This window comes from Leopardus geoffroyi, chromosome C3 (genome assembly GCF_018350155.1).
Source record: "Leopardus geoffroyi isolate Oge1 chromosome C3, O.geoffroyi_Oge1_pat1.0, whole genome shotgun sequence".
Lineage (NCBI taxonomy): Eukaryota > Metazoa > Chordata > Mammalia > Carnivora > Felidae > Leopardus > Leopardus geoffroyi.
Window position 1 is genome coordinate 108,030,517 of NC_059338.1, and position 14,238 is coordinate 108,044,754.

At 38.5% G+C, this 14,238-nt stretch overlaps 1 protein-coding gene across 10 annotated transcripts in view; it reads right to left on the reverse strand.

Annotated features, from left to right (window-relative positions):
- VPS13B (vacuolar protein sorting 13 homolog B) overlaps positions 1-14,238 on the reverse strand; it is an 811,203-nt gene that overhangs the window by 46,008 nt on the left and 750,957 nt on the right. For all 10 annotated transcript variants that reach the window (XM_045454090.1, XM_045454093.1, XM_045454091.1 and 7 more), the window contains 7 exons: positions 13,426-13,581; positions 5,062-5,325; positions 4,308-4,391; positions 3,955-4,130; positions 3,061-3,231; positions 2,504-2,705; positions 1,192-1,380 (listed from right to left, as the gene is read on the reverse strand). In XM_045454090.1, coding sequence (XP_045310046.1) covers positions 1,192-1,380; positions 2,504-2,705; positions 3,061-3,231; positions 3,955-4,130; positions 4,308-4,391; positions 5,062-5,325; positions 13,426-13,581 — 1,242 coding nt within the window. The remainder of the gene's footprint in view (positions 1-1,191; positions 1,381-2,503; positions 2,706-3,060; positions 3,232-3,954; positions 4,131-4,307; positions 4,392-5,061; positions 5,326-13,425; positions 13,582-14,238) is intronic.

The following is a 14,238-nucleotide window of genomic DNA, read 5'->3' on the forward strand; positions in this document are numbered from 1 at the left end:
AATGATATAAATATAGGCAATAATATATTTTCCACCAGTCCATTCATTCATTCACATTTATTCCGCATTTGCTGTGGCCACTTTGTGAGGTGCTGGAGGTATTGGGTGTTGGGTTGTATGGCATCACATTTTTTTCCAGGTTTTGATGGTCGTTCTCAACTTACAACTATTCAGCTTTGGGTGATTCACGCTTGCAGCTCTTTGCCATTTACACCCATGTTACAGTATTTTGGCCGGCAGAACATAAACATGTGTTGCCCAGACAACTCTGAGGAAATGGATACCAGCCTGGAATACTGAAGAGAAACCAACTTCTTTGTATAGAGAAATTTATTTTTAAAAAGTCACCAAATGACCCTAACTTTTTTTCGAGAGGCTCTTCAAAGATGCCTGTCAAAATCTAACTTCTCCCCAGAGAAAGGTCATTCTAAATCATACTATTATGATGAAGTAGCCCTTCTTCTTCTGATTGGGAGGGCTAAAATAACGAAGATATTGTTAAGTACAGCATGAGACCTTAACATGGTACACTATGATATTGTGCTTTCATGCATACCGGTTGCTGTGATTTGTTACTATATTATTGAACTTAATTGGTTTTCATAGAGTTTAGAAAAGATTGATGCTGAAGATCATGCACCATTTGTATTTAGTTAAATAGCCGATTAAGTATGGTTTCTGCATTCATATCATTAAAGAGTGAGAACCAGTCCTCTGTTTAGGAATATAACTTCCTCATAACATTTGGCACCATGGGAAAACTAGAGCGGCTTTTGCTCGGGATGCCCTTTCCAGGAACGTAACCTTTGCTCTAGGAGGTTTGTCCTTTCACTCAGTGCACAGAATGTTAGCAACGGTACCTCCTGCTCCAAGAAAAGGAGGCCAAGTACATTTGTGGATATTTTGGAATAAGTTCATTTTCCCCCCACATACGATCAATCAAGTGACCGCTGAGTGTTCCGAAATAGGGTGGTTATTGGATAAATTATGTGACACGGCTTTTATCACTGCTAAAGGAAAAAAAAAACCCTGTATAAGACAGAGGTCTAAGAAGTCACGTGTTGGACTATTATAAATTGTCTAGAGCAAGTTGGACCAAAACTGGATTAAAAAGAAAGGGGTAGACTCATTTTAAACAGGTGGAGGGGTAGGCCTGCTATTTCCCCTGAGCCACGCAGACTTTGATCCTACCTTCTGATGTCCTGGGAAAGCACCGAGTCTTATTTCAGCATCAACAAACCCTTCTTCGTCCAATGACACAACTTCACCATTACCTCCATCTTTCCACTTTGGAGATGTCAGGTTATGGACCAGTTTAATTGCTACTGACTTATGCACAGTGTTCGTATTTGCCCAGTATATTCCAATTTGAAAAGCCTCCTGGAAAAATAATGCCTCAATTATAAAGTATTTTTCTTAACCGTGATATTTTTACCTCAATTCACAGGAATTTTTTTTATATTATATAATAGGCCTACTTAGGCAACCAAATCCCTTTATGAGTTTTGTTTTTGTTTTTGTAATGGCAACATACATTTTATTTTAGTTCCCAATGTTTTCTTTGATTCACAATGGAATTCATATTTATGGAAGGGGGAAAAAAACAACCCCAACTGTGGCTCCCCTATAAATAACAAAAACTTAAAAACTAAGGGTTTCATTTCATTCGACAAAAGAATAATATGCAACCTTAGGTACATGTAGGTCAGCATTCTAATTCCATAAGGTAACATCATCTGATTAAAAAAAAAAAGAAAAAAATAGGAAAATGCAATTGAATAAAGATGTTCATGAACTGTAGCTCAAAAAAAGTACTCTTCAATTGTTCCCCACCAGGAAAACATTTTATTTAGGAGTTCCATGTACTCTGTTTTCTTATAGATTTATGTACTTCTTGAAATGGGTTAGCCTTATCAAGAAAGTTCTCTTGTGATGGAGTACAGTCTTGCTGCAAAATTCTGTTTTACATTAGGGTTTCCCCCTGTGCCAGCAATGACTCCATATTGTTATTATCAACAACTGGGTGGACATCTATGATTATGGATATCCAAGTCCACTTATAAAGGAAAAGGGGCCCTGACAAAAACAGTTGTTCAGAAATCCTCAATTCTTACCCACCTTGCAGATCCCAGAGAATTTCTGTAAGAACCACAAATCTATCTAGGGAGTGGGTTAGCACAGAATATGACTCTATATCCTTAACATACCCTGGGTAGGCCAATCCTAATGCTTGTCAAATATCCTGTACACAATGAAAATAAAAATGTAACTACTAGAAGTTATCAAATTTAATGATAACTCAAGCGTGAATACTGCTGATGGGGGAAAAAGACATCTGAAATGTCTTTGAATATCAAAGAACATTCCATACCCCTTACACATGCATCTAAGACGATAGTTTTCTACAACTGATTCTGTTAAGAACATAAATGCAACCTCAGAATAAAGGCTAGCTGTTGAAAGCAAAGAATTCATATTAGCTAAAAAAAAAAGGTTATAGTACCTGAAAATTAGGAGGGATAATAATTTTGCCAGCAGGAACCTGTAGAATAATCTTCTCTCCTTCAAACAACCAGAGGTCCCACTTGGATTGATTGATAAGCAGGGCCCAGGGTAGAAGTTCTATCAACAACGTTCTAACATATGGCTTCCAGACTGACAGCTTCACTCGCATTGGGCTATCCCACTGACTCAGCTGTTCATTCCTGTTCCAAATACCACATCCAAGAGACTCAATGAAAAATGATGACTTCAGTATTCATGAAATATGTTTAGGATTCCAGACACACAATGCTCTTGTATGACACCTTTTCACACTAGACTCATCCAACGCTGAATTTGCATCCAGGAGAAAGAAACTTTTCACGCAATTACGTTCTAGGTTATGAATAAAGCAGTCTACAAAATACATTTACCCAGACAATAAAAGGTCAGAATTGGATAGATGCATGCATATATCTTCTTTTTAAAAACACCTTTTATGGTATCTAGCATTTTGGTGAATGGTCATTTATTAATATTGGTAAATGTTTGTAGACAAAGATTGCTGGAGAACATTACCTGTCAGAATCCTTTTCATTATATGGCCACATGGGTTGAAGGGACTTTTCTGGCCCATAGAATTCATCAAGGATCTGATTAACTGTGCATCCAGGGTGTATCTTAGTGGCTATTTGCTTAATGAGGGATGTAGAGATGGGGACAGCACAGTGTGAGGGATCATCTTCTTCTCTAGGCAGTCGAAAGGAAAAAATAGGAGTAAATATCAGATTTCTAAAGTGGCAGACAATTTATTGAAAAATATAACCCTAGATGTATTATAGACCAATACTTTTTTGTGAGATTGAGGCAATTTTTGGTGATTTAGGGACTGGTAACACAGTTTTTGCATAATATGGGCCCTGGCCCCTTCTCCCTGCCCCCGCTCCCCATGTTCTTGGGTGAGAGCTCTATTCATTTCTTCTTCCACTAGAGAAATTATGTGTCAATTAAATTTTCTGATCCCTCTTATTTATTTCTAAGTTTAACGAAAGAGGCTGAATTTTATCCAAAACTATTGAAGAGGATAAGAGAACACTAGGCAGGGCAATTTTATTTAAAAAAAAATTTTTTTTTTAATGTTTATTTATTTTTGAGACAGAGAGAGACAGAGCATGAACAGGGGAGGGCAGAGAGAGAGGGAGACACAGAATTGGAAGCAGGCTCCAGGCTCTGAGCCATCAGCCCAGAGTCCGACACGGGGCTCGAACTCAGGGACTGCGAGATCGTGACCTGAGCTGAAGTCGGACGCTCAACCGACTGAGCCACCCAGGCGCCCCTAGGCAGGGCAATTTTAAAATAACATTCTCATAAGGAACGCTACAAAAAATTCTACCTCCCTTCTTCCCCTCCATAATACAAAGTTGCTTTTCTACTGAATCTCTCTTAGGAAAAATGTGAGGACTTTTCCAGTACCTTGCTTGAAATGTTAGGTGATGTACAAGGTCAGGTTCTATGTTTTGCAGTGGTTTTTCCTGTCCTTTTCCTGGAATAATCTGTGTTTCACTCAATCCCAGACTCCTTTTCTCCAAATGTATGATAATGGGGTCTGGAAGATGACTTCTCATGATAAAAAGAGGGCTGAACACAATCTATAAAAATAAAAGGACAGAACAACTTTCATATTTGCTTTGTTGCAGTATTCCAGCTGTTTGATGCTGAAACAAACTTGTAATAAATCTCTTCTCTGGGTCACTCTGACCTTAATTTATTTCAGAACAGGAGAGGTCAGAGTCATATACCATATTTTAGGATTGGAAAGCACTCACCATTCGTTGTTGCACTTGAGAGTTGGGTTCTAATGTCAAAACTGTGCACCACACATAAAAAATGGAACTGTTTGAAGATGGCACCTGCATATGAGGTAGTAAAGGCTTCTATTAAACACTAGTTTATTAATTAATCAAAATGAGGCACAGATATAATGTCAGTTTCGAGAATTAAAGAATTTAAAGTTATAGAAAAAAGCCACTAAAAAAAAGAGTAACTAAGCAAAAACAGATTTCATTATGGTATAAAGTGAACGTGCAGTGAGTCCATGAAGCCAACACTTTCTTAAAGACAAGGGGATTTGGTATGAGGAGAGACTGACACAAGACTGGGTGGGAGAACGGCTGAGAAGATTTGTCCCTCGTGGGAATGAAAGTGATGATGGCAGAAGGCAAGAAAGAGATAAGCAATTGATAGCCCACTGCCAAGATTTTTCAAGTGGGGAGAACACCATCCCTTCCCTCACCCCCTCCCCCACACCTCCACCCCAAGCCCTGCTGCATCAGGATCTTTCTCAAGATAGAACTTGCCTCCACCTGAAAGGAGTAGTGTCTTAGCTCTAAGAACTCCTGTGTGGCTGTGGGATGGGAGGAAACACTTTGAGAAGCAACATTCAAAGTCTTTTTATATTATTTCAGATTTCCCTCTTTTGTACAGGTCATTTTTTAGATAAAGTGCTACACTGAATAAGGAACATAATGAGGAATGTTAATTTTAAAGCTGCTCTATTCCAGATTGTACTACTTCTTATACCTGAATGACAATGCTATACTCAGGGGACTTAGATTCCAAACACACGTCTCTTGACCAATCTTCATCTCCTTTGGCCTTTACACACAACTCTGTCAGTTCACTGTTTTCCAGTATGTATGAAGGCAATTTCTGTTTGGCTGTGAGGCAGTCAAAATGTTCTCGAATCACAGCTTCTCCATCTTGACCAATGTAATGCTGAACGACTTTTAGTTCTATACTTTGAGACAAGTAACTACAGATGATCTGTCTTCCACAGATGATAATCTAAAAAATAATAAATAAACAAACAAATAAGTAACACAAATAAAGCTCCATCAATTCAGATTTCATGAACTGGAAATACGTAACTGTTCTGACAGTAAACTTGTTGGTTTTAACAGAAAGAAAATGAAGTCATTAGCTTATTTGGAGCATACCAAAAGAAAGGTTTGGTCGTATTTGCTTTGTTCATGTTGAGTTTACAGAACTCAAAAGACAGGCAAAGGCAGGGTCCACATCCGGCTAGAAACACTGATTGTGTGCTTGAGAGTGAGGTGGGGTGGGAGATAAAAGACCTATGGAATGAAAGCCTTGCAAATGTGCACACACAAAAGATAGTTGACCTGGAAAAGAGGTGGAGGGTGAAACTAGCAACTGACCAAGAGTTTAGGGGCAGACTCAGAGGCAAGAAGCCAGGCCAGGGGCCGGAGAAGAAGAGGCAAAGAGGGGTGGAGGTAAACCAGGAGAAGTGGTGTTGCTGAAATTCCAAGAGCAGAGACTGACCAAGATGTGGTAGTGAGTGGTGTCCATAATGTGGCAGTCAAAAAAGATGGGGGTTGAAAACAAGACTTCGGCTCTGGTGGCTGAGAGGCCAACTGGTGATGTATCTATTCCCAAGGCTGGTTTCCAAGGGCTTCCTGCAGTCTTACGCAGTAAGAGATCATTTTATAAATTGATAATAAAAAAATAACTTTTAACTCAGATGCCTTATTTTATTTTATTCAGGTCTTCCCCATAGAGAAGAAGCATGTATCATTGTAAAACACATGTAATTACCCATTAAACCCATGTATTACCCAATTTGTCATCCAGCTAAGAGTATGGTTCACAGTAGGCATTAAGAAATGTCTCTGAAATCAGTTGAAATTGAAAAGATAATGCAAAATTTATTCCTATGCAGTGAATCCTTCTGTAATATAAATATTCTCCATGAGTGGAAAACAAAGGACTTTAATATACTGGATTTTCTTGTTTGTAATATTTTTTCCAGATTATAAAAATAGTAATCTCTCTCTCTGTCACACACGTACACACATACCCATACATATGTGGCTTACTTATGGGTCTAAGGATGTGATGGTTAATTTTACGTGCTGACTTGAATGGGCCACAGGCTGCACAGGTATTTGATCAAGCATTATTCTGAGTGTGCCTGTGAAGGTGAGGTTCACCGTGTGTTGGTAAACTGAGTACAGAAGAGTGCCCTCCCCAATGTGGGTGGGCCTCATCCTGTCAATTCAAGACCTGAATAGAACAAAGAGCCTGAGTAGGAGGGACTCCTCCAACTGAGCTGAGACTTTGGTCTTTCCTGGCCTTTGGACACAGACCAAAAAACATCAGCTCTTCTGGGTTTCAGCCTCCATAATTGTGTGAGCCAATTTAAAATAAATCTCTCCCTCTCCTTCTCTGCATACATATGTACACCCACATATATATGTATGTGTGTGTATATACTCATTTTTACAAATTAGTTCTTTTATTCCCACAGCAACCATATCAAATAGGTGCTGCTATGACTCATGTATGAGGGAAAACAGAGGCACAAGGGAAAACAGAGGCACAAAGATGATGGATAACTTGCGGGACATTACCCAGATTCTCTGGCCTAGAGTCTGTGCTGATGATCACTCTGAAAGTCTGTTTATTATAAAATTAATACCTACTAATTAAGAAAATGTAGAAGCTATAGAAAAGAATAAAAACTGCCCATCATAAGGTAAATGTGGTAGATCCCATTGGTTCTATTCTAAATAGTTGGTTCCTCCCTTTCCCTTGATATGAATAGCCCTCATTTGGTTTAGGTCTCAAAAAGCAGCAAAGTACTCAGGGAAGGTGGACACCTCCAGGAACCCCAGAATCTATTATAATTGTTACAAACTAATCCTGGTAAATCGATTCTCCTTTTGCCAGTGATTACTTTAGGGGTGAACACGGGACGCTCTCTGGCTAATAATATGAAAAGGGAAGACTGCTAAAAGGCTCTGGGAAACATTTTACTCCTTGATAAGGGAGACAATTTGAGAAGGAAAAGCCCTACTTCTTGTCTGTCATGGAAGATGTTATGAGAGGATATATATGCATCCATCTTTCATAGGCATCTTAAGACAAAAAAGGCAAATCCAACAGGACAGCGGAGCAGCAGATACAGCACTGAGTTGCTTAATCAACCAACACCTAACTCGACTTCTTCATTCTTATTATGTGAGATAATAAATGTAAAAGAGGAATAGTTCTGCCTCATTAACTTATTGTGAAGACTAAAAAACCTATTTTGTTACTTCAAACTGAAAACATCCTAATGGATACATTTTCCTATGTGATTAAGGGTACTTTGTAAACATCTTTGTAAGTAAACTATTATTTACACAAATAACTATGAATAATTATTTATGAATGAACTATTACTTACCCAAAATAAACCTGCTAGATTGATAGACCTAAAAATAAGATGTCATTGTTGTTTCAAATGGTATTAGTTGAACAGTGAAATTTAGCATTTTCTTAAACACTTATTTTCCAACTATCTATTCCTTTGAATTTTCTTTAGAAGGAGAACATCTGTAAAAACCAAACTGTGCTTAACTGTTATATTATTCCTAGATACTCTGCCATAATAATCTTTTAAAACAATGTTTTCTCAGTAACAAACACAGAAGTCAACTGGACCATGAGTCCTAAGTTAGCAGGCAAGCTTTTCTTTAGCATATGCTAGGGGTTACCAGGCACTCATGGTTAAGTCTTATGAGGCCTTAGTGTCGCCTAACTTTAAGTAAACACGTGAAAGCTCTGAGGCAGTATTCAATTTTGTTCTTACTCTTGGTGTGCCCAGGCCTGGCAATGTATGCACACTGCTCTTGCTTCAGAACCTTTGGGCCCCATGAGATTTAGGAGAGAATTTTGCTGTCTCTCACAGAAACCACAGAATCTCTGCAACCATCTGGGACTCACTTTGTTTAAAGACAAAGATCCTCTTGGTGGGTTTTTATAGTTTCATTTTCAACTATAAAGCCTGTTAAATAGGCTTTCAAATTTGATAAAAAGAAAACCCTTAAAAGTGGCCAGGGAGGGAAGGCTACTTAGATGAAGGGAAATCCAAAATGGCTACTCCTCAGAGCGGTGTTCTTCACGGCTGCTCCCACGCAGGGTTCAGCGAGAGCCATGTCTGCTTTTCTTCAACGTGGCAACACTTACAATGCCTTTATTTTGAAAATTATGGTTAAAATTTCAAGATTAATTTATCAGTTGAAGACAGCTACTTAATTTTTTTTAATGTAGGGTTTCTCTTTAATACACATTTCCAGGTTTCACACTAATTCTCCTCTTTCCCCAAAGCCACAAAGACGTGTATTGAAGATTTCCACATGTGATTTTACTTAGCAGGTTTCAGAACTCTTATTAGATCAGTGCCAAGAAGAATAGTGATATTAAAGAATAACTCCAGAACACCAGATGCACTGGAAAATGATATCTTAGCCATGATTAAAAGTGTATGTATAAAGATACAAATATATATACATACATACATATGTACATTTAAGTTTTTAAAGTGGTAAAGTTTTCCTCAATGAGGGGATGGGAAACGTGGGAGCCAATATGTGTACAGGGGTAGCTGTATAATGTACAAAGTTCTTGAGAAATTTTGTATGTGGTCAGTTTTCATTCAACTGGAGAAATGAGAGGGTTATAAGAAAGGTAGGGTACAACCAAATGGCATTGTTCAAATGCGCACTAGCCAATTCTCCATCATCCAGGGGCATGTTAATGCAGTTAAGGTACATCAGGGAGCTGCACACACTCACCTCCCCAAATGGAGCTTGGTAATTAGGCAGCTGCAGTTTATTTCCCAGCCCAGGTGGGACAGAAGGAAAGAGGCCAATATGAGAGAGAGGAAGGAATTCGTGAAGTTCTTCTGAAACCTTGATTCCTATCTGCCTTCCCAACCTGGCTAATTGAGGAAATCCTGTGTCTCTGATGTACCTTAACTGGAGCTAATCTGAATTTTGGTTGATCTACCCTGACAATAAAAAATTAAATCCAACTGAAAGACTAGACAGACTTTTCACAACTTTGACATATGCAGCGGTTGTTTTGAAGTTGGTGGCCTGCTGAACCTTTCAGCATTACCTGGGTTCAGTACCAACCATTTTCCATTTGCTTCATTCTAGGTTAAACAAACTGCTCTTTCTGTGTTCCACTTTCCATTATTTTCCTAAGTTTTTTAAATGGCCCTAATTTAGAGCCCAGTCTCATTTGGCTATGACAATAAATTCTAAAACTCAAAATATAAATTTTGCGTGTATGTGCCTTCTATGACAATGGGAATGGAAAATCGACCTCCAGTTCCTGCGGGACAAGATGGCACTTCTTTCAAAAAGGTACATGCAACGGGAAGGTGGCTTCTGCTTCCATTACTGGTTTCTGAAGAGTCCTTTCCTATTTGGCTAGATTCTTCTTCTTCTTCTTTTTACTAACAGCATTTATTATAGTAGAATGCAAGCAGAGAAAAGTGTGAGAGGGACTGCTACAGAAAATAATTATGAAACATTCAATGGTACAAATAACATTTGGAAATCCTGAAATGTGATTTGCACCAGATGCCTTAAAAATCTGTATATTTGACATTAACAGAGAGAATGATGAAAAGGATTCCTTAAACTTCTAATGAACGGAAAAATTTTTGTTAGTCTAAAACTAACAAACTATTTTTGCTAATAGTTTGGAAAACTCAGAAAATCAGCAGAAGGTTGGGACGAATATATATACTTAGTTATGTGAAGGACTAATGTGGCCCTAACAAGAATCTGGTGGCACAAAACAATGAATTTTGGTTAAAGAATAAAGTATATCTTTTCAGTCTGGGAAGATGTATCAAGCACCCCAAAAACATTCACATTTTTGCTCAGGTAATTAAGTTTTATAGCAAATTATTTTCAGGACAGACACAGACATTTGGACATACATATGTATACACAAAGATATTCATTTAAGGATTTATTATGGCAACAAATTGGAAATTATCTAAAAGTGCAGTAACAAGGGGATGGGTGTCTAAATGGGTTTCAACATAACACAGGGCAAATTACTATGCAACCATTAAAAAGATAGTTCAGGAATTTCAGATAACATGAGAAGATAAGCATCATATAATGTTAAGTGAAAAAAAAACAAGTTGAAAAACTAATTATAATCAGATCTCAAGTTAGTAAAAAAAAATATCTGCATAGAAAAAAACAGTAGGAAAAAATACACCGAAGTATTTACCTTTGGGTGGCAAAAATATGGGTAATTTTCTTTTCTACCTTAGGCTTTCCTGTGTTTTCAGAAATATTTGAAAACAGTTAACATAAAAATAACCACAAGAAACTAATATTTATTGGGTGCTTTCTTTTACAAGGGGTATATGGAGGCACAGAAAGGTTAAGAAATTTGCCTAAGGTATCAGGTAATAAATAGTAAGGCTGAGAAATCTTTTATTATCAGGGGGAAAAAAGGTAGGTAACATTTTGTGAAAATTTTCAAAAAAGGTACTTTTCATGGCCAACTTTTTTGACTTAGGGTTTATTGTTGCGAAGTGTAACATCTGCTCAGGAACACTGTATATATTAATTTATCCCTGAAATTTAATATTATTCCTTAAAGATACATAATATCTATGCAAGAAGGAGGCGCTATTTTAACACAACAAAGTCCATTTATTGTTACTCATGCCTGGGAATATTTCATAATTGTGCCTATAATTTACTGAGTTATGACAGTGGGCCAGGCACTACCGTAAGCACTTCACATATACAAACTCATTTAATTGCCACTAACTTTGTGACAAAGGCACAATCACTCTCCCCATTTCACAGATCAGGAAACTGATCAAAGAGGTTAAATAACTTGCTGAACGTCACACAGCCAGCAAGGGGATACAGCCAGACTGGCTATGATGTTAACCACCAGGATACACCATGAGAACCACTTCTCCATGGAGTGACCCCACCATTCCACTAACTGGTCCCTGTTCTAGCAACCACAGGCAAAAGAACTGAATGAATTGGGGAAGTTTAGACCACAGCAACGGCCATCAAAGTGGGAGCCCTGTACCAGTATCATCAGAATTTGTTAGAAAAACAAATTATCACGTCACACCCAAGACCTCCTGAATCTGGAACTCTGAGGGTGGGACCTAGCATCTACGTTTTAATAAACCTTCTGGGTGATTCTGACGTACATGCAAGTTTGAGAACCAGTGGCCTAACGAAAAGGCAACTAAGAGGAAAGAATCATCCTAGCTTCCCTTATGTTTCCAAAGGGCTGTAATACAGGGGAGATACAACTTACAGAGCCCTCACCACAAGTGGTGTACCCCTCAAGTTCTGACGAATGGTATAAACTGGCCAAATGGTGAGAGATTTTGGCTCGAAACTGGGAAAGAGCTTCCTGTATAGCTGGAGGTAACCAACTATGGAAAGGGCTACCATGTGAGAAAAGGAGCCTTGTATCATGTGGAGTGTTCAAACGGATGCTGAGTGACCATTTCTCAGGCACACTGGTGAATGGGAAGGTGTATAAGGAATTTCTGAAAGACCATGAGTGACAGAATCACAAACCAGAACGTACTCATTGGGCAGGTATCTGCTGAGCGCATATCCAAGTAAGAGAGTCCTGAAGCCAGATGACAGTCAGAGACACGTCTTGTTCTTACGACTTTCTAGCTCAAAGCTCACACTGGCTAGGCTGCTTCCATCAGGAGCCCCAGGAAGACCCATCTGTCCCATGCTCCTATCTTTAGGTTATACTGTCTACTTGGACTGGCCTCTCTTAATCCAAATTCTACATGTTTTCCAAAGCCCAACTCGAGTCATATCTTCTTAGTGAAACCTCTAAGAGTCCTTCACACTTACTGTCGGTTGTGTACATTGTTGGGTTTATACACACTTGCAATTTAAGAGTGAAACCTGTGTCACATAGTGTCTTCCCTTTTACTCTGTTCCACTGCAGACAGTCACCGACTACTTGAAGAATGGTCAGTTCATTGGGAAAAACTCTTCTGCTATATTCTTTTCACTCCTGTTGCCCACAATAATGAGAACATGAAGTCCAGCTCCCTGATTAGGTGCAGACCAGGGACGTACATGGTACGGGTCCTACTGTTCACCTCACCAGTTGCTTCCTGTCTGCCAAGTACGGGCAATGGCGGAGCCCATGTTGCCTGCTAAGGAAAGCTCCCCTTTTCCTTGTCCAGAGGCTGGGGGGCTGTTTCTATCATGTCCTCTGTTCACATAAGCTCTGGATAGACTGTTACAATCCAGATGCTGATGTATATGTTAAAACTCTTATGACAAATCCAGTTATTATGTGTGCAGTGAAGCCAGTTTTCAGATTTTAATACTTCCTTTTTTTCTTTCTACTCTTGTCATATGTGCCATGCTTGAAAAACATCTTTTAAAAACCACATTTTCACATCTTAAGAACACAAAAAAAGTGTCAGATACTTTTTTTCCCCTTTGCAGTCTTAGAACTTCAAAAACAGCCAAAAGGAAGTTTTATAAAATACGTAAAAATATGTGCTGAGAGCTGAGGTTTTATATGCCAAGAGTTAGACTGTAGTGAATTTTTACTGCAGTTAATATTAACTCCTAGGAAAAGAAAGCTTGCTGGAGACCCCGGCCCACTCTGTCATGGGAGGTATCACAACACTTTCTCAAAGATTACCCTTACATGTATGAGAACCAACTCCTGGTTATCCACCTTTGGGTTATCCAGAGTCCCCAACACCCTGTCCTTCTTCTCCTTCTTAATAAAGGCCTTTTGGCCATTTCACAGCTCATTAGCACCTCTACCAGAAGGTAGGTGGTGACAGAGAGAAGAGGTGAAACTAAAATCAGTAAATTTTACTGCTCGTTAGCAGCTCTTGTAAAAGATGTGAGACAAAGGGTTTGAAGCCATCATCATCCTCAGGATCATCAAGAAACTTGTGCACAGTAGTAGTAGGCAGAACTAGACATACCACTGGGGTTTTGTTTTATTATTTAATTATTTTCATTTCTTTAAGTTTCCCTTCCACTAGTTACATCAAATAATTAAGAGCTGTCTGGGCCATGAACACAAGGAACTTACCTGCTTTTGCACTCCATTGAGTTGCTGAACCTTGATGATGAGTGAAGCAGTTCGACCCTTGTACTGAATAGTCCTAATAAAAGTCCCGGCATGGTCCACACTGAAGGGCTCTGACCAGCGCCAATTGCCCCAGCCTTCAATACAGATGTGTAACAGCTGGAGAGAAAAACAATAATCATCATAATGCCAAAAGTGCCAACAAAAATCTAGTCCTAAAATGAAAGTCTCGTTGCTGGAAAACCTTCCTATTTGTAATATTTAGCATCTGTTTTCTTTCTAACCTGCATTATTCATCCACTTCCAGCTTATTCAACCAGGCTAAGAATAGCAAATATGCCACAGAGAGTCAATGTGGTTTTCCAGATCACATTTTAAACCTTCTTAAAAATAATTGTCCTATCAAATGGTAAAAGGCCTGTTGAACATTTGAGAAAAGACCATTTCAATCATCTGGAGGACAAGAAGGTTGAAATGTAAGATCAAAGAACATTGGTCTTGGCTAATAGTTTATTCCTTCTTATGGCTAGACAGTAATTAAAGCAAAATTTCATTTGTGGCATTATTTTTGACCCTAAATTGCCATTCTTTATTTTTGCTTTTGATGAAGAACAAAATGGCAATTTGAGGAAGCAGTTCATTCAATATACTGTTTTTATGAGATCACATATATCAAATTAGAACTACCTTCAACATTTTTAAAGTATGAGAAAATGTCTTTGTTCTATTTTTCTTCTAGTGTGTATTTGTTGTCAGTTTTACCAAATGAGTCTCCTGATTCATTCATATTTATTCATATAGTACTGCCACTTTTGG